At 36.0% G+C, this 20,295-nt stretch overlaps 2 protein-coding genes across 7 annotated transcripts in view; both read right to left on the minus strand.

Moving 5' to 3' along the window:
• LOC108739099 (dual specificity protein kinase lkh1) overlaps window positions 1-2,702 on the minus strand; it is a 23,369-nt gene extending 20,667 nt beyond the window's left edge. The window contains exon 1 of one of the 2 annotated variants that reach the window (XM_025973215.1): window positions 636-2,702. The gene's annotated coding sequence lies outside the window, so the exon portion shown is untranslated. The remainder of the gene's footprint in view (window positions 1-635) is intronic. The other variant, XM_025973214.1, reaches the window with a different exon arrangement.
• Window positions 2,703-5,455: 2,753 nt separating this feature from the next.
• The window catches only part of LOC108739101 (chromatin assembly factor 1 subunit A-like), a 37,453-nt gene continuing 22,613 nt past the window's right edge, over window positions 5,456-20,295 (minus strand). Inside the window, exons 1-4 of one of the 5 annotated variants that reach the window (XM_018472823.2) lie at window positions 14,398-14,741; window positions 11,137-11,256; window positions 10,055-10,321; window positions 5,456-9,330 (exon numbers count right to left, since the gene is read on the minus strand). In XM_018472823.2, the coding sequence (XP_018328325.1) occupies window positions 7,287-9,330; window positions 10,055-10,215 (2,205 nt within the window). In that variant the 5' untranslated portion in view covers window positions 10,216-10,321; window positions 11,137-11,256; window positions 14,398-14,741 and the 3' untranslated portion in view covers window positions 5,456-7,286. Of the gene's footprint in view, window positions 9,331-10,054; window positions 10,322-11,136; window positions 11,257-14,397; window positions 14,742-20,295 lie in introns of those variants that run through there. The other 4 variants (XM_018472822.2, XM_018472824.2, XM_018472821.2 and 1 more) reach the window with 4 other exon arrangements.

Raw genomic sequence — 20,295 nt, forward strand, 5'->3', positions numbered from 1 at the left:
CGTGCTGTCAAACCTACACTAGCAAGGAGATCGGGCTGAAACTATAGCTACAAGCTATCCAAGGATGGTACTATAGAATGTCACCTCAAGGTAGGCCTAGTGGCGTCATCTCTTGGTTAGGCCGGAAACTTATCAATCCACCCTCGTAATTATTAACAGGTGTTTTTGTGACATCCCCTTAAATCTTGGCATAGTTAAGGAGGTTCTTTTTTATCATACACACACGTTTTCGTTACGTTATTTCGGTACTTACACACATTCCGCGAACGTTTTCAGACACGGATCTAATAATAGAAAACGGCACGCTGCTGCAGCGAGTTTTACTTCCTCCGGCAACCAAAATATTTGCCAATTGGAACTTTGGCAATAGCTACTTTTAAAATCGACACCGGTGTAAATTTGATTCTAACAAATAATGTTAACCGACCGAAATACGATCGGACGTTTTCAACTACTGAACCGCTTTTTGCAATCATCGCCGAACGAACAACAATGTGATGATCATAATGAAAACAAACAGAGATACAGACGCGTCGTAGTTTTATCAAGAACCGAATTAAATTGTTATCAGCCAAACGATATTCGACAGAATAATAATGATCAAAAAACAAACAAACAAACAGTCTTGGACTTACTCTTCTTTGTTTCACTCCTTCCGAGTTCTCCCGCTTGTCCTCAAGGAGGATTTGCTCATTCTCATAATACCACCTCCTTCTCCCACATTATGGGGAATTTCTTCCGTGCAATCGAACGGAAGAAGAAGAAGAAGAACCACAACAAAGAAACGTCAAGATGATGTGTCTCTTTTTTTTTTCGCACAACCGACCGTCCCCGGTGGCACTGGTACAGCACGACCGCCGTCCCTCATCCGTCCCGATGACCGCCGCTTACGCCTACCGCGTCCGTCCCACGGTAACGTGGTGGTCGGCCGTCGGTCATCTAAATGCGGCGCGCCGCATCGGACTCGAACTCTCATTTGTTTGTTTTTGGCCGCAACCGACCAACCGACGACGCCTGACGTCGGCGTCAGTGCATGGAAGTTTTGTTTAGTACGAAATGTCGGACTGCCGAAAATAAATTAGGATTGTGCAAAAAGGAGCGCCGACTATTCATGATTCAGTTAGTGTTAATCATCGCAATTAGAAAACATTCTAAATCGATGACTGACGATTGCAGCCTTCCTGAAATTCAAGGACATCAAGGACCTTAATTTCTCATTAACTTCAAGAATCCTGTCAACAATTTCAAAGAAAACCCACGGAAGTTTTCCAAATATTCTAATTTTGTCTGCAAAATCTTTCGTAAACTGTTACACTCCACGTGGAAACAATAACACTTTACTTAAAAGTGTTTTTCGAGTCATTATCCTTCATAGAAAATGTGTAACAGAACAGTCTAAGCCTAGAGCTAATAATAACACTGTTTTTGATTTTCCAAAAACGCAAAAATAAAACCACCCACGACACCATAAAACAAGAAATAACCAAAAGTTCCTGATAAGTTTTATGTGCCTCACAGGAAATTCGAAAACCGCAATACGGAACTTTCCGTTGTAGGAAAAGTATACACAAAATTATCTAATAACTTTATAGAAAACAAAGTTTGATCATCAACAATAATGCATATTAAACTATAAAATGTACTTTGAACAAGCAATCTTCATTTTTCTATTCAAAGTAATAACACGCGCAATATAATAATTATTTCATTAGTTATTTATTTGTTGCCACAATCAATTTACGTAAATTGAGTAAATAAGAGCGAGATAACAAAGGCTAAGGACCAGGACTTAAACGCAGTATGTATATAAAGAGCAGCACGAACAAAAGAAAAATAATTAAGTAGACATTCAGAAGAAGTTGCGCAAGATAAAAACACAAGGAACCACCAAATGATAAAGTAGGTATATAGAGTCGACGTATGACGTGATAATTCATTTTATACAAAATATATAAAGGCAGTTAACCTTCTTTCTACTCAACCTTGCCAATTTCCTTCCTCTAAAAAAGGATATTTCAAAATTAAAATCGAGATTAATTTGAAGGTAAAAAAATTAATACATCACGGAGCTAATTATGGAAAGGCATTACAAGACTTTCATCAATCTATTGTATAAACAGGAAAAACAGAACTGATGATATCAATTTATAAAGCGAAATAAGAATTATTGGCTAAGTCTCTAACGTCTGGTATTCGCATGCATCTTTTAATGACTTACCTTTTGTCTTAAGTACCCTTGTTAATTAATTATTTACATTAATAGTGCACAGAAACAGTAAAAGACAGCAGGCGCTGTTCTTCGTTTTTCGTTTACTTGGAAACGGGATATTACATCAAGGACTCGAAAGAGGGTTTTGAATGCCAAAGGATTGGTAATGTTTAAAGTGTGTGAAAATATGCAACATTTTTAATTAAATAATAAAGGAAAATTGTAACAAAAACAAAGAGAAAATCCAAATTATTCTTACCGGCCAATTACTACCGGTGGAAGCGATTGTAAAACAAATGAATATGTACTAATTACATAAAACAATACAGCTAACGATAACGAAAGTGTTTTCTTTTTACTTTAGTTGCACAGAGTGTACTTTATATTTTTACAATGAAAATAAGACTTGTACATGACAAAACAGCGAAGCAAAAATGTGCCTTCCCACTTGAGTTCCACAAAAGACATTAGTAATCTGAAGGACCTTTGATCATCTGCAGCTAATTAAAAAAAAAAATTGAAAGGTAAATGGGTATGTTCTTTTTTGAAACTCAAGTTTTCTCTGTTACTACTGAACACGTTTTCGCTTCTTGCCGTTCGGCTCTTCGCGAGACAATCGCCTCCCCGGGGAAACAAGAGAAAATCGTCGTAAATGGGGAGGAATTGCGAGGGTGCGCGCGCACCTGCAACCCCCCACGTTATTGTAATTGACACTGACCTGGTCCGAGGAGTACGAGCGTCGGTGACTGTTGTGCTTCCGGCGTGAAATGGACCGTTCATGACCTCCGCCGCCGCGATGCCTGTGACGCTTTTTCGACGTCGGCGATCGACGATGGCTCCTCTTGTAACGTCGTTCGAGACTGCTGTTATCACGATCATATTGCCGCGATTTGTGGGTCCTCGCACTGCTGCAAAGAAACAAACGAAAACCTCGATAATGCATATTTTAGTGTGCTGCATCATTCAGGATTGCAGACAGTTGATCCTTTCTCTATCAAGTCAATAATAATTAGATCAAGTGTTGTTCACGTGCATCACAAACATGCAACGTGATTAAAAAATAGTAGCATAAAATGATCGTAATTTAGCGTATCGTTTTTGCTTGATTTCAGAACGAATTGTGTCATTTGTTTGCCAGTTGGACACGTGGAAAATGTCATGCGGCGAAACCGTATAAGGCTCTAAAACTTCGCCTAGAATAAGATTATGATGCCTTGATACAAGGCCTTTTAAACGCATTACGTACGCACAGAAGAACACAGTTGTTCCAATTTGAAGCACCACTTACAATCTACATTACACTGTCATTGATATAAAGTACTTACCTGCTGTACTATTTTTTTGTAAATTTAGTGGTTCTTAATTGTAAAACATTGAGCAATATGATAAACCCTTTTCATTCGCTCTTTTAGGAATCGCAACAATCAATGATAAATTAATGTTATGACAAATTATAATGGAGTTTTGGAAAACTGTACATAAAATACAATATGGATTCAAACCAAATGTGGACGTATTTCAGACGCAAATAAATCGTTATACATTTTACTGCCAACAGCGATTTTGAAATAAGAAGCAACACGAGAAATTATAAAAAGAGTCTGATTTTCGATATTAATTTACGTTAATTTAGAAATTCAAAAAAAAATTGTTAATGTATAGGCCTGAAGCGCAGCGTTGTACGGGTGCGAAACATTCGATTAGAAGCGTTTGAAATGTGGAGTTACAGGCGAATGATGAGGATACCGTGAATAGAGAAGGTTAGAAATGAAGACGTATTAGAAAGAATAAGAGAACAGAGGACTGTATGGAAATCAATAAGAAATAGACGAGATAGGTTGGTAGGACACCTGTTCAGGTATGAAGGGCTAGTTGGAGACATCCTCGACATATTGAAGAGGATTATGAAGGACTTTGAATATATTTATCTAAAATATACGTTAATATATGGTAAGTATATTTCACATAAACGAAACCCCATACAATGGTTATCACAAAAGTGCGTAACAATTTAGATTTTCAGACCGTTTACGATTAAATTATTAAACGGAATAATTTTTCTACCATTAAACAATTATTATGATTTATCAATGTTGACATTACTATAAATATGTAAATCTACATATTAGGTATATGTGTACAGACTTCGTTATTCTGGTATATTTGTTCTTAGTCAATACTGATACGAGTGACAAATTAAGGTCGTCCATTTCGAAACATTGTAACACGCCTTCTTTTAATGTTTTCACGTGAAGACAATGGTCGATAAGATAATATTTACAGTATTATTCGACGCCCCTTTTGTTTTACAATCGAAGAATGCAAATTTTCAAAGGCAAGCAACGCATATATAAGCAAGGACTTTCAAAGCAGCGCTGACCGATATCGAACATTTTGATAAATGATAATTAGGCTACCTATAATTGGCATGTGCGTATGCAATAAGTCAATACAGCAATACTAATTGGTGCATTATTATTACACAAGTGCTTTAGGCACATTGTGAGCTCAAATTATTTTTAAATTGGATTCGAAAATTACCTACCAGTGAGTGAAACAACAGATTTCATTCTCCCCGCTTCTCAACTTTAAGAAGATTATTAAACGTTTTATTTTTAGGTGCACATTTCTTCAAAAATTATCTAACAGAAGTAAAATTAAAGCATCAGAATGACTTCAAATAGAAATACGGGTAAAGGTCTAGATGATGGTCCCCACCCCTTTCGGGGGTGATCGAAAAAAAGAGGAGATCTCCCCCACCAGTGTACCATAAAAAGTTCGTGGCGGTCTCACCCCGATAAAAAGTTGTGGGGGTTCAATGTTAATAAATATGCCAATTTTTATACATTTCTAGGCATGTAAATATTTATATAGTCATTCTTAAACAATATTCAAAAGTAAAACTAATGAAAAATACATAAAAATATTGAGAAAGTTATATAAAACATTATTTAATATCTTTATCAATAGGGTAGGTTAGGTTAGGTTATCGGGTTTTGTTCAAGTGACCACCCTCTTTCGATCCCCCACCTCCACCCGCTTGAAAATTAATTCTTTTATTGAATTTTATTTGAATTATAGTGTATGAAAATTGTCAAAATAATCAACTTTCAACCACCATAACCTTTTATGGAATTGAGACCGCCGCAAATTTTTTATGGAGTTTTACTCAGGTGATCACCCTCTTTCAATCCCCCCATCATCTAACCCCCACTACTTTTTATGAGGGTGAGACCGCCACGAACTTTTTATAGTACAGTGGTGGGAGACCTCTTTCGATCCAATCATCTAGACATTTACCGAAATACGTACTTGATTTAGATGAAACTGAGCAAATATCATTTTGTGGGACAAATCAAATTCAAAAAAGCAATACATCAACAATGCTGTCTTCCTCTACTTCCTTCAATGTCTATTCCAGTAGTAGACCGATTATAATATTGCGTGTATAGTCAGGGACACACCCTAGACATTAGTCACCGACCATTTAATTAATTATTTCGGCCGAAATAATGAGCGGCCAGCTAGCGAGTTCGATAGCACTGACATAGTTACGTAAGATGAACTTGGAACATGAAAATTTACGATACCATCACAACATGGCATAATATGCCTCTGGTAGATTATTATGTAACGCTACCATGTCGCAAAAAGTTCGCGCAACACACTGAATGTTTGTTTTTTTGTAAATGCCTAATTTGGTATAATTAAACTGCAGATCAATGGAGATATCATAAATATCACAGGCGATAAAAAGTATCCGACTGTGTTCGGTTCTTGAAGATCTGTTGCCGTGATAAAAAACCAAGGTTGAAGCTAAATTTGGCTAATTATTTCTAGACTTAGAATAACAATGCATCATTGGAAATATTATACGTCGTTAAGTAGCATTTATTCATTGGTTACATTCTCCAGGGAGCAATTTTGAATATGATTAGCTTCACAAAACATTTGCTTGAGTTTCTTCCAAATAAGGTGTATTTATCTGTAGCATGGCTTTAACTACTACACTTCATTTAATTCCCACCAGCCACAAATACGCCGGGACTTAGGGCGGAAGGCCCTCTTCAGCCTCCTTTCAGGAATCGTGGGAATGGGTGGGTGCGGGTTCGGGCGAGAAATATGAGATTGACGAAATGAAGACAGAAGAGACCGAAAGACTGTGGAATGTGGAACCATAGAAAAACTTGAACCAAGGCAGACCGACCCGGAATCGAACCCGCGTCCTCCCGAATGCTAAGCAACGGTCTAAACCTCTAGGACATGCCGCTCAGTACTTAAAGGATAATGTGCGCAGCAATATATACGAGAGGATGGTAAGGGTAAAGGCAATATTTTAACCGTACTTAAGTAGAGGGGAAAGGAAATGAAGTTAAGTGGGTTTGAGAAATAGGAGAACCAGAGAGGGCTAGTTAAGTCGATAAAGAAAAAGAGAGATATAAAAAACCAGATGGAGACATACTAGAAGCAGGAACAATAGTAAATAGAGACAGAGGAATATGTAGATTGATAGAAATGTGGGATGTTCCAGGTTTCTGCAAAGATTAGTTAAGGATACGAAGAAGTGATGACAGATTTGGTGTTAACAACCCTTCTTAAGAACGCGAACGATTCATTTTTCACGTATGTAATTGCAATTTACAATCACATTAAATCTACTGATGGTATACAAAGGAAACGGAAACGTTAATTGGAACTGCTTTTTGTAATCCTACTCCTGAGACCTCGAGCATCAATTATTAATGGCCACGACTTAGAATTCTAATGACATTTACTGCAGCGACTACCACCACTAAATGTTTGCTGGTAATTATTTACATACCGTCCGATCGACTGACCCTTTGGATGTCAATGCTACATTGGACGAACAACTTACGATTAAAAAAAAATTTTTTCTGATTGTTAATGAGTAAATAAATAAGACCTCAGTTGTAATGTAAAAACAAATTTTATTTTTAAACTACAAATATTGGCTTACATTTCGTTTTTTTAATTAGGCTCTACCACTGTTACAAGTTTAAACTAAAAGCTATCTTAAAAAATTATCAAATGCACTTAAACACTAAACACCTATCTCCTAATCAATTGAATCTTTACGTATATAGTTCCAATTATTGGGTAGAGTAAGGTCCAGCTGGTACTCCCTTCGAACATTTTCAGGAACAAACCAGCACAACTTATTAAGCATTGGTCCTTCTTCCGGACATTTCGTCCATTTTGCTAAACTCTGTAATTCTTTACTGAGGGAAGCTTTAGATATTGCAAAATCGATCTCCTTCTGTCTCAAATACGCCATGAATTCGTTCACCAAAAATTTCCGGTTTCTAACGTTCCCGTGTACTAATGCCAAAAAGGCAGGAATGTACTCTTTCTCCAACTTTTTGGGAGTCGAAATCTTTTTATACGGAGATTGATTATTGATGGCACTTCGCTTTATGATTTTGATGGGGCCCACACATATAACAGAGAACGGTTCCAGGAACTTTTGTAGTGCTTCGTCGACATTGTCCTTGACCTTGTTTTGCCACACACAACCTAAAATACGAGGCTTGATGCGCATCGTTTTACTTTTTCTCTCCTCGTCAAATTCGTTCTTGAGTAGTTTCAAGTGAGCTTTGTGCGTTTCCGGTGATAGAGGTTTCTCTTCCTCGTCGTTCATTTCATCGTCACTAAGATGACCGTGAGGGACGAAAAATTCATTATCAACTTCGTACTCGTTATCTGAAGCTTCCTTTTCTTCTTCGTCGGAACCTTTCAGCGATTCTACTTCCCCAGCATCTTCTTCGTCTTCCCAATCGTCGTCTGAATCTACTTCGTAGTCGAAATTTTCTTTGTCTTGCAACAAGGGCTTTCTCGGCTTGATATACTTGCTCTTTTTTCGCCAAGTTCCGAAATATGCTGGCCTTCTGTTGTCGTGGAACATTAAAAATTTGGCTTTCATTTTCGAAGCCTTTGCATTATCTTCTTGGAAAATGCTTTGCCCTAGTGGCGTTTCGTCAATTATGACAACATCGTCGTTGTTTATGTCGTTATCTTCGGAAAACCAAGTTTTAGGCGAACTGCCAACGGCTTTTCCGTTTTTAAGTTCTTGTAAATACAAATTAGTACCATTTTGCTTTTCTAAATGGTTCATTAACTCTGTCTTTTTACTGTCGTCTATTTCCGTTCTAATACGTGGAGCCAATCTCATATCCAATTTAATTTCAAATGGTTTAAAAAGAGAAGGTTCGGAAGGTTCTTTTGGTTTTTTAGTACAATCGTCTAAGGACTCTGGCTTTTTCGTAAAGAAACTTGCAAAAACAGCTGCAGTTTTCTGTTTGCGTTCTTCAAGTTTTTGCTTTTCTTTATTTTTCTCTTCAATTTCCTGCTGTCTCTTCAATTTTTCTTGTTCACGTTCCTTACGCTTTTGCTCTTCTAATTCCTCTTTTTCTTTCCGTTTCTTTTCCTTCTCCTTCTGCTTAGCTTCTAGCTCCTTTTTACGTTGTTCTTCCTTTTCCTGTTTTTGCTTTAATTTTTCCTCTTTTAATTCCTGTCTCTTTTTCTCTTTCTCCTCACGCTCTATTCGTTTCTGTTCTTTCCTTAATTCAGACTCGATTTTTTTCTGAAGATTTTTTGGGCTCATTGGTTTTCCCGTATTGGTTTTTAGAACGTTCTCTTTAATCTTTGACTTCATTTCCGCTAGATCAGCAGCAGAAAGGAAACTTTTGGAAAAAGAGCAATCGTTCTCACTGTCTATTTCTATGGGTTCCAAATCGCTTCCTGATTCTCCTTTATTGATACCAGAATTATTTTCTTGTTCTGTCTGATCCGCTTTGGGTTCTTCTTGAGCGTCCAAAGCACCAGAATCAGAATGTCTGATGTTATCATTTGGTTCTGTGACATCAAGACCTTTCGGATCTTGAATTGACGTTTGACTTTCGTCATTTTCAGACAGTCTCAATACCAAAGACTCCTCTGTCTGGCTCAATTCCGAAGATAAAGTATCATTTTTGTTACTCTTTGTATCAATAGCGCAGGAAGTGATTTGACTTTCGTCACTTTCAGATGATTTTAATGCGAACGGTTCCTGTGTTGTGTCTTCGTTTCGTATCTGACGCATCAAACTGGGTTCCTCTTCAAAGCTAGAAAAATATATTTTCTTAGAATATAGCAGACTAGTTTACAAGTCCCTCCCGAGACCAAAATAGAAACTGCTACAACTCGCACAACATATGGCAACAACCGTGGCATCTAAAACACACAAAAATTTTGTTTGTTTACGTAAACATTCTAGAGCGGGAAGTCTTACCTGGGTGCAGTGATCGGAATCACTAATGCGCAAGAAAGTTTTTATTTCGGTCTAAGGTGGACTAACGCAGTATCAGCATGCAACATAACGAGAAAAGCGTCAACACAAAAGATATATCCAATACTCTTACAATAAACAATTATAAATTTGTCTAGTTTTTAAATCATTATGTGGTTTGCACTGTTAGCAATATGGTTCAATCGTATCACTCACTAAAAGTGTCTTGTCCATCTGGACTTTTACTAGAACCTTAACCCAAATAATTGCTACAAACACAGATTATTGTAATAAAGACCATAAATAGACATAGACGTGTGTGGTAGCAATAAAAAAAGTACAGATACTATCTGTTTAACGGCATGTCGAATGTCAATTGCTGATACACGACGCAGATACTTCATATGCGAAATACTTACCCTAATCGGATGATTAATCGAGGTTAAATCAAAACAAAAATCGGCATATCATATAACACATAAAAAAATTAAATAATAACAATAAAAAAGAAACCATTAAGCACATTAAAACTTTCTAATATAATAAATATCTACACGTACTTTTCAGGGCTCATGTTGCACTTAGGTATCCAAGTTGCCATGGCCACATAGATAACAGGAACATCGGGAGGTTCTTCAGGAGAAGAAAGGCGCAAACGGGAGAAGTCTTGTAACGTTGACATTTGGTAATGATCCTGATGGTGGCTCAATTCGTAATGCATCGTTTACGAAACACGAGATTTTAAAGTACTACAAGTACTACTACACTGTTTCACTGTTTGTATACGTATTATTTCACTTTCACAATAGTTTGTGACTTTTTTACACCTTATTACGAAGACAAAAATAAGTTAGAAATGATTGAGACAATAAAATAATAGGCAGAAAACTTTGTCAGGCAATTTGGAGAGAGGCAAAGTACGATTATTTTAATGCCTCCATCAGAAAGATAAGAAGAATAATAGCATCGAGCCAATTAATTAATAATTGTTTTTAATTTTTCTCAATTAAGATGTTGGCAGCAGTATCTTCTACACGAATATCTTTGAGTGACACACCTTGTCCTTAAACTACATGTTTTACTGTAATAAGAGTCTTCCCGATTTTAAGTTCCAGATGAAGCAATATAATTTCGCTCAATTATTTGACTGTAACATTACTTTCTTTTTTGTAAATTACGATTTTATAACAACAGTGGCATAGTTATTCGTACACAAATATACCTTGTTGTTTATAAGTCTTATTATGCAGACTTTGATGACCGTAAAAGGTATCGGATTTTCTCAATGTGTGCAACAGCCTTCAGTGTAAATCCGGGACAAGGTGCATATAAAGAAGAGGCGACATCAAGAAGAACACGTACGTACATACATGATGTGTACCATTTAGTTTGTTACTTTTACATTAATTACGATTAACTGATGACTTTGCAATGGGCACATAAATGAAAGTAATATTTCACATAGAAATAACAAGTGAAACTTCTGGTTGCAGTTTTAAAAAATTACCAATTCCGAATTATTTAGAACTTTTGCAATTTTTGGAACGCCGTGTGATAATGAATTTCGCGGTTCAACGAACAAAAATATAATTTCTGTACTGTTTTCAACAAGACAAGTAAGATTAAATATAAAAATACTTACTACATCTCATATATCATCTGTTCAATTACAATTACTTCTTGTACCGGTAACTTTTTAGCAAACTTATGATTTACCAAACCATTCTTACCAATCTTGATACAATTGTCAGTATTTTCAATGCTAGAAATTAAAAATTTACACTATTTAACTAACTCAACCTAATTTAAATCAACTAATTACGTTACATCTTAATTTTTGGTCTTGATATTCCTTGTATAATTATTAAGAAAAAGGTAAATATGATTTGTTCTTTCTATTTTTAACAATGTTTAAGAAATGACAACACTTCCTGTTATAATTTTCCTGATCACAAAACCGTATCATAGCGTAATTAACCAACCAAGATGATACACAATGATTTATTCAAGCGGTCGTTGATCTGAATAATTGACAACTGTAATACCTTTCATTGTACCCCTCAAACATATACGATTTTTTAAAATCACAATTGTTTCTACGTGGGATGGGGGGCAACATCTTTTAATGATGAGATTCGTCAACAAGATTGGTTCGTTAACCTTTCCAATTAAGACGACCCAATACATATACGATAATATATCGTAAATGAATATCGTCCATTTTGCTATTGACTTTTTTATTATTAAGTTGTTACAAATACGTACAAAATTTGCATAGGTGAATAATTATGAACTCACACATATATCAAATAATGCCTTACTATTGCAAAATAAACACGACAGCAGTAGTAATGTGATTGCTTCCGCCAACATTTTTTATAATTCGCCGTTAATATAAATACATGCAACATTATTGAAAGCCAAAAAGACAAAATTATTGAACAATAATAAATGTTCTTGACATTTACACTAACGAATTCCAAAATAAGTTGCAATCCTTAAACTTGACTGTCTAAAAGACACGAAAAACAAATATATATTTTAGTTCTGGCCAATACCACATACTAAAAACTTGTTGAACACTTCGAAATTTGGACCACAATATTCTGGATACCGAAACGTAGTATCGGAGGACATAGATGCACCGATTTTCATTACAAACGTATACCTACCGCTAGAATATTAGCTCATTGACAATCAAATTACCAAATAAAAACATTAACTAAAGTAAAATTTCTTATAGTTAGACATACACAACGTGTCTATTTGTTTAGCCATGTTAAAGTGGGTCAATTTCGGTGCAACGCGATCAGATTATTATCTAACATTAAAAGGAGAAAAAAAAAACATCTAAACGGCGTAATGTACTGCCGTTTAATTGACAAAATGCAGCCTGCAAAAAAGCTGTGACAAAAACTGCGGCAGCAATGGAATTTTAGCAGTAAATAACTGAAGATAATTGAACGTCGTCATGCAATGGTGGTAAAAAGTTTGTCACGTGCTGCTGATCAGATAAGAACGAAAGTCGATGAAACGGCGGACCGCCGTACCACGAAAATTGAAGAAAATTGGACTGCAAACATGAAATTATCTTTCTCATTAAATAAACATTCTTCAAAATATCAATAACCATTATGGACTGTATCGTTAGAAATCGGAAAATCAAAAAATTTATTCTAAAAATGCGTACCCTGACCGTTAATAAATCATTGTTGAGACAAATGAATAGATTACCTACAAAAACTTCTCATTATTTCATAAAAAATATTTATTAACTGGTTAGAAAGCTAATAAGTAAATCTGCTATTAACATAAACGCGAAAGTTCTAATTCGCTTTAATTTGATAATAAATCACAGCAGTCCCAGTTTATAAAGTTTTTCTTTCGGAATTGGGAAAGGCAGTTACAGATTATGAAGCAATTACCTATGAATTTAATGTTTAATTACATTTTCAACTTTATCCCAAAGGGAAGCCAAAACTTGCGTCTTGACGAAGCAAAACTAATTATTATGGTAATTGTGACATTGTTGTAAGAAAAGTACCAAAGCACTTGAATTAATGAATTAGATAATCGTTCTCGCCGACTAAATAATGAATAAAAAGGGATATAATCTACGAATTCAAACTGGAACTGCTCGAAACTGCATTAGACCGACAAATTATTTATAAAGTACTTTTTTATACGAAATCGAAGTGTAGGCAATAATGACTCAAGAAAATCAACATTTATCAAAGTTCTTGGACAGGCGGGTTTTCTGCAGAACGGCGGCATCGGCGGTGAACGTAATTATTAGGGCTTTTATGTGTGCTTAACGCTGCCAGAAAAGGATCAATGCCGTGTTGATTTATGCCTTTTTCGATAAAACTGGGCCTCATTTTGTAATATATGTTTGCAAAAAGGGGAGCGGGCAACAGTGCCCACAATCACTTACAATTTTACGAGACGGTAGGCACTTCTGTTCAAATTCTTCACCTAATTGCTAATGTATTACCTAAAGACGTAGCCGTAACCCGTAATATGAATGCACATGGAACCAACTACATACCCAGATGGATATTGAGACCCGCGCACCTATTTCCAATTGTTTATTTCCAACTGAAATAGGCCAAAATTGCTATTTCATTAAATAATTTGAATAAACGAAAACTTGGGTCGAAAGTGCACCCCATCATTTATTTAAACGATTCAATTGTCAGTTACCTCCATACATTATGGTTGCTAAACGGTTTTTTAATCGTTTTAAAATTAACAATTCCATACTATGATACTACTGGTATCCTACCACCCACGTTGTATCAAGTTTTTTTGAACAATTCTACACAGTTATAACCTTGATACAAACACACTGCTTTTTACGAAACGGTGTTGCTTTTTCCTATCTTATGCAATTGATCATAATTTAAATGTATAAATAACTTTTTAACGCGGTAGTGTACGGTGCAGATTTAGAAGCAGGATTGCCATCCGTGGGCAGATGTTTGATTCTGTGAAAATTCTGTAACAACATTCATACACAAACGTCCCACATTGACCTAAGCTAATGAACTAGTATAATAAGTTCCCTATTATTGTAAGTATACTGATTTAGTTAATTCAGCCTATATTTATTCAAGTTTTTTTCTTCCTAAGTAAATTAAATGGCGCTTGACTTTAAAGTGTTAGCGAATAAAGGAATGTTGTAAACAAAGACATACAAATATTAGGACATAAGGAAACCTTTAAAAACTCTCGCAATATTTTCTTAGATGTTCAAAAATAAAAAGCAACTAAAAAGTTTGTAACAAATTGCGTGCCAGAATTTCCAGGATAATTTCAATTTAAATGGATTAAATTAAATTAAAATCAATCAACATCCCCTTCATGGGGGGTACGCAATAGACTGCAAAAAATTATAAAATACTTTGGGTTGTTTCCTAAGGACACTACCACACAAAAATCACCACCAAAACCGCTTCGGATGATGAACAAACGGAACACAGAACAGAACACCTACACTATTACGGAGCATGTACTCTATACAAACTTTGATCGACCACTGTGGGTCATATCTCATATGTGAATAGCCGTAAGTACCATCAAATGGATGAGTACTGGTACTGGGGTATTAACACATGACCGCTTCTATCTAAGTACCATCGACGAAGTGAAAATCCGCGCGTGTTGACCAAGTCGACGTTCAAGTACAGACTGACTATGAAAAGAAACAATAACAACAATAACCAAGTAGAAGTAGTACTGCTGTACATACATATATATACATAAGTACGTACATACACACATATATGTATGCACAGCCAGTACTTGCTTGTTCTTCTTCTTCTTGTTCTGTCTTTCGCTTACACGTCCGTCTGTAAAAAATATGCAAAACTTTCACGCACACACGCACCACTATTTTTATTTGCTACGTTTCCTAACTTTATCAAATCGCGCGATCATCTGCGAATGTGCGCGGATTGTGGTCGTTGCTATCGATCGAGATCGACGAAAGGCGATCTGCAGACAGACGCGCCAACAGACAGACAGACAGACGTCCGACTTATACATAAATCTACTGCTGCACACCAAAACGTTTCGCGGCCCCCCCAGTGAAAGTAAATAACAAGGGAGGTCGAATTGTACAGACAATAAAATGACTAATAATTATGTTTATAATAATTATTAATCAATATATCGATACATACGTATGTATAATAAAAATAAATGTCCCTACGTGCCGCTAAAGCTCCTCAACCGAATCCCATGGAGGAAGCCCCACAGTTTTATTGCAATAATAGGTACCACTTTAAGGCACTTTATTACATATATGGTATGATAGCCTTCCATCATCCACTCGTGATGAACAAAGGGGTTGTTTAAGGAAGGTATGTAGGGACTGGTTTCAAATGATAAACAATCCAGAATAAAAGTTTTTATTTTATCAGTTATTTACCTTTTCGATTAATAATAATTAATTAACTTGCACTTGCCAGACTTCGTTATCAGGTATTTGTTTCCGATTTAAAAACATTAACTTGTTGTTACATTGTACTTACTTGAACAATAATTGCAACTAGCAATCAAACAACAATGTTACGCATTACCGAATCATAATATTTACAAGCAACAGTAATATTATGAATACTTTCAGAGAATACGTAAAATTACTGATTGAATTTAACAATATCGTACAGACAAAGAAGCAGCAACAATGCCTGCAAATATAATTATCAGCAACAATACGTTAGTGGGTTTATTATTTACATATTTTTGATCAACCATTATCAGTTGCATATACTTTTTTGTATAATTAACAGTTGTTTGACAAGCAACAATTCAGTAGGCAACAATAGATTATTTACCCGCAGATAATTATTATTAGACATTCCTTTAAACGATTGATAACTTTACAGTTTGTTTTATTGTTATCTGCAATACACATATTTGAAGGGACTTTTAATCCTGCTATCAGTTAAATAACCAAAATTATCGAAACAAAGTTTTCTTTCGATCAAGACCTCTCGAACATAATACTCAAATTCTATAATTTCGTTGACAAAAGAAAATTTAGTAAGTAAAAATAAATTAACACGGATTAAATAGTTTAAAAATAAACTTCGCGATTGACCCGCGCTACAGAGTTCATGGCATCGGAAAATCCAATTATACCTATGGTCACCGGGTACAAACAATAAGATTCCTCTCTTCAAGGATGGATGATAGGTGATTCATCCGGTGATGGGACGAAACGTGACGGTTATTGTTTAAAGGGTCGAAACGAGCTGCATGACAGACGATTACAAACCATAGTACACACTATGTATAGTCAGATGAAAGATAGGTATTTGACCCCCTAAAGAGGAGACATCGACAGAAAGATTCGATCTCCAAGTTCAACAAACTTCGCGACAAAATTGCCGCTATTATATACACATTTATACATATCCAGTTAGCGTCCCAACGCACACATTAACAATGACTAATGAAATTTCATCAAGTTTGGAAATGTCACACAAACATCCCACGCTTTAAAGTACGTACTTGCATGTGTTCGTCGTGTTTAAGTACATTTACACCGCATCTCTGTACGCGGATTTAAAATGCATGGGCGTTGTCTCTATAGGTACTACAGAATATATTATTTATGTAAAAACGTTTTGTACTGATTAATAAGCACTTTCTAAGAACACCGGCCAGGGTTGAAAAACGACGTAGGATTAAACAGTAAAGGTCCTTGTGGTTTATAACCGCTGAACAGTTAATTACTTCGTCCGTTCGTTGAGTGTAATGACCAGACTTACGAATTACTATATTGACAGTAAATGACAATAACAATTAATCCCGTAGGTACCTTCATGGCAAATAAAGTAACCAATAACACATTGACATCTGTCGATTAGGGATGAGGGAGGGATTGAAGCTGAAAAGTGGACTGATTCGTATCTGATATGGATGTGGACAAGTGGACAATCTACATCGAAGATGGAAGGACTTCTGCTCGACGCAGACAGTCCACATCGAAGATGGAAGGACTTCCGCTGGATGTGGATAATTCACATCGAATATAGAAAGACTTCTGCTGGATGCGGATAATTCACATCGAATATAGGAAGACTTCTGCTGGATGTGGACAGTCCCCATCGAAGATGGAAGGACTTCCGCTGGATTTGGACAATCCACATCGAAGATGAAAGGACTTCTGCTGGATGTGGAAAGTCCACATCGAAGATGAAAGGCCTTCTGTTAGATGTGGACTGTCCACATCGAAGATGGAAGGACTTATGTTGGATGTGGACAGTCCACATCGATTATCCGGTTACAACGGAAACTAGCAAACAGGCAGATGCTATTCAATTTCATTCTGAATTGTCATCATTAGGTTATCAGTTCAAAAACTATATGGTAGGTCATACACCTCTACTCCTTCCTTTCCCGGAAAGCTTAGAAATCAATACAGGACTATAAGGTAATGATCTATTGTCAAGACTCAGACAGAAGCTGTTCAATTTTGAATTCCTTTTGTACAATCACCATCGGCTTATAATGGGACATATTGAAAATAGCAGTGTGTTTTCTTTAAATAAACTGAAATAACTGTTGTATGACGGTACATAACGTGATTTTTACCACGAAATCACGTATTAACTGTTTATCGATCACGATCCAGATCTTTTTTATCCGTTATTAATTTTACGATGTTTTGGTTGAAAATGCGTTAAATAATGAAAAACCCGCTGACCGATGAGTAACTATACAAAATCGCGACGATTTTTTTTGTTGTTATTCGTCAGGAAGTAACGGTCTTAAAAAGAAAAAAACAGTTTCACACAGCGATAAAAATTAAGCGGTAACGCAAGCATATTAGGAATCAACGAGTGGGAAGTTGAGATATAATTTGCATTTTTATATGTACACTTTTTCACGATCACAAATTTACCTGTGTATTCAGTATGTCCCAAATCAAAGTTACACGGCACAGATAAAAATGCGAATCGAAAATACAGGCGTGGAAAAATTGGACACAAAAAAATGGACACCCTATTGCATAAAGTTTCAAATATCTCTACGTTTTATTCCTGATTCAAGTGTAAAGGCCGTCGTTGGTTGTAGTTGCTTCCCAAAGTTTCGCGAGCACGAGCTTCTTCAAAAATCTTTCATCTTCGATGTGGACTGCCCACATCTAGTAAAAGTCCTTCCATCTTCGATGTGGACTATCCACATCCAGCAGAAGTCCTTCCATCTACAATGTGGACTGTTCACATCCAACAGAAGTTCTTACATCATCGATATGGATTATCCACATCCAGCAGAAGTTTTTTTTATCTTCGATGTGGACTGTCCACATCCAGCACAAATCCTTCTATCTTCGATGTGGATTATCCACATCCAACACAAGTCCTTCCATCTTCGATGTGGATTGTCCACATCCAACAGAAGTTCTTCCATTTTTGATGTAATAGTACAGGCAAAAATGCGAATCGAAAATACAGGTGTGGAAAAATGATGAAATTATCAACGATTAGAAAAAAGCGGATACCCTTTTGCATTGAGTAAGTTAATAACGCTGAAGCACAAGGATTACCAGGAGTTCTTATGTATTTTCTGAGGGACATACTGTATATACATATACATAGAATTATATGCGAGACATTTCGCGGAGAAAAGTCGACTGGCACCATTGAAGAAATATACCTTTTGCAAAAACGGTTTCAGACGTTTAAGCAAACATTTAAAATACAATTGCATGTTTTATTTACCTTGGTACACCCACCTTATATGAGAATTATAATAAATTGAAATTTTTATATCACAAGGCGTAAGTCGGATTCCAATTTTATTAGAACTAAAAAACCTTTACTAATGCAAAAAGTAGACTCTCGTTACCTCTTATACTTAAAGTTACCCTTTGGCAATTTAGGACTTATTGTCGTTATAACAAAAAAAAAACAACGTGAAATGTGTTAGGCTTTTATTTAAATTCGCAAACATTAAGCAATAATCGCACAACGGTTCTTGTTAACAGTACAAATAATACAGCAGTAAAGAGGTAAAAGTAATAAATGTTGACCGCATGCGACATTTAGAACTGTCAGATACCAAAAAAGCAAAAAATTATTACCAATTTCGTGTCAAAGGATCTGGATCAAGGACTTTCTCGGTCGATTTGCATAATAAAACTGGTCTTTAAAGAAATTGCTAAATACAGACTTTACCAGACAAAAGGAATTACATATTTAATCGCTTTCGGCTTTGTTACGAAATTATTGAAGTATCCCAATTAAAAATGCAGCATTTCTTTACCAACCAGCGAAAATCACAGCCATTATCCATACGTCCCATAAGTCAATAAGATTCTATAATATCGATAATCGCTTCCATAATAGTTTTACATCACTGCTCACGATTAGAACCATATTCACTGATAAAATAATTCGAAGTGGTCTGTGTTCTGTCGAAACTGCCAGACACGGATCGCGATTTCGATCTTTTTGGATCTCATCAGCGCGTCGCAGACAGCTCCGACAGAACACAGACCAACCTTTACCTGCTGTCTTAACAGCGCGTTTTAGAAAATACTACAGATGGCGCTCACCACGCCATTTGTAGCGACGCGCTGATGAGATCCAAAAAGATCGAAACCGCGATTCGCGTCTGGCGGTTTCGACAGAACACAGACCACTTCGAATTATTTTATTCGATTATGGTAACGTGCCTATCACGTTGAGGTGAGCTACGCCGGGATTCGTTTCAGCAAGTAGATATCCATATTTTTAAATGGACCTTGTTGGAGCATATGTAATCCTCAAATGTAGCATCGTACTACAGATGGCGCTCACCACGCCATTTGTAGTATTTTCCATATTCACTGATGATCATTGAGAATACATTTTATTGTTTATCTGGACGACATAACAATCCCAGATTCTACGTGGTCGACAATTAAATCTAATAAAAATGCTTCTTTATTCACTTTATTAATATTTTATTAACAAGTTTAAGTGTTCTGGAGATCCATTAATATGTTTTATATTTGCGATAGTTTGCTACCGTTGTTTATTCCTCTTGGAAACAACGGACATGTGGTCATAAACCGCACTGTTATTACAAAACTATTAAAAGTACCTATACCACCAACCACGGTGCTACTACTTACTATATACATAATATAATTTAATATAATAGGTACACCGCAAGCAACAAAAGTGAACGAAACGAAATGAGACGGGTGAAAGTCCCATTTCCATCAGGCTTGAGTGATCATTCGAAAGCTGGTTAATACGTAACGTGGGGGAGGATTATCTTACAGATCCGGTTACGTAAA

This window comes from Agrilus planipennis, unplaced genomic scaffold (assembly GCF_000699045.2).
Source record: "Agrilus planipennis isolate EAB-ADULT unplaced genomic scaffold, Apla_2.0 scaffold163, whole genome shotgun sequence".
NCBI classification, from domain to species: Eukaryota; Metazoa; Arthropoda; class Insecta; order Coleoptera; family Buprestidae; genus Agrilus; species Agrilus planipennis.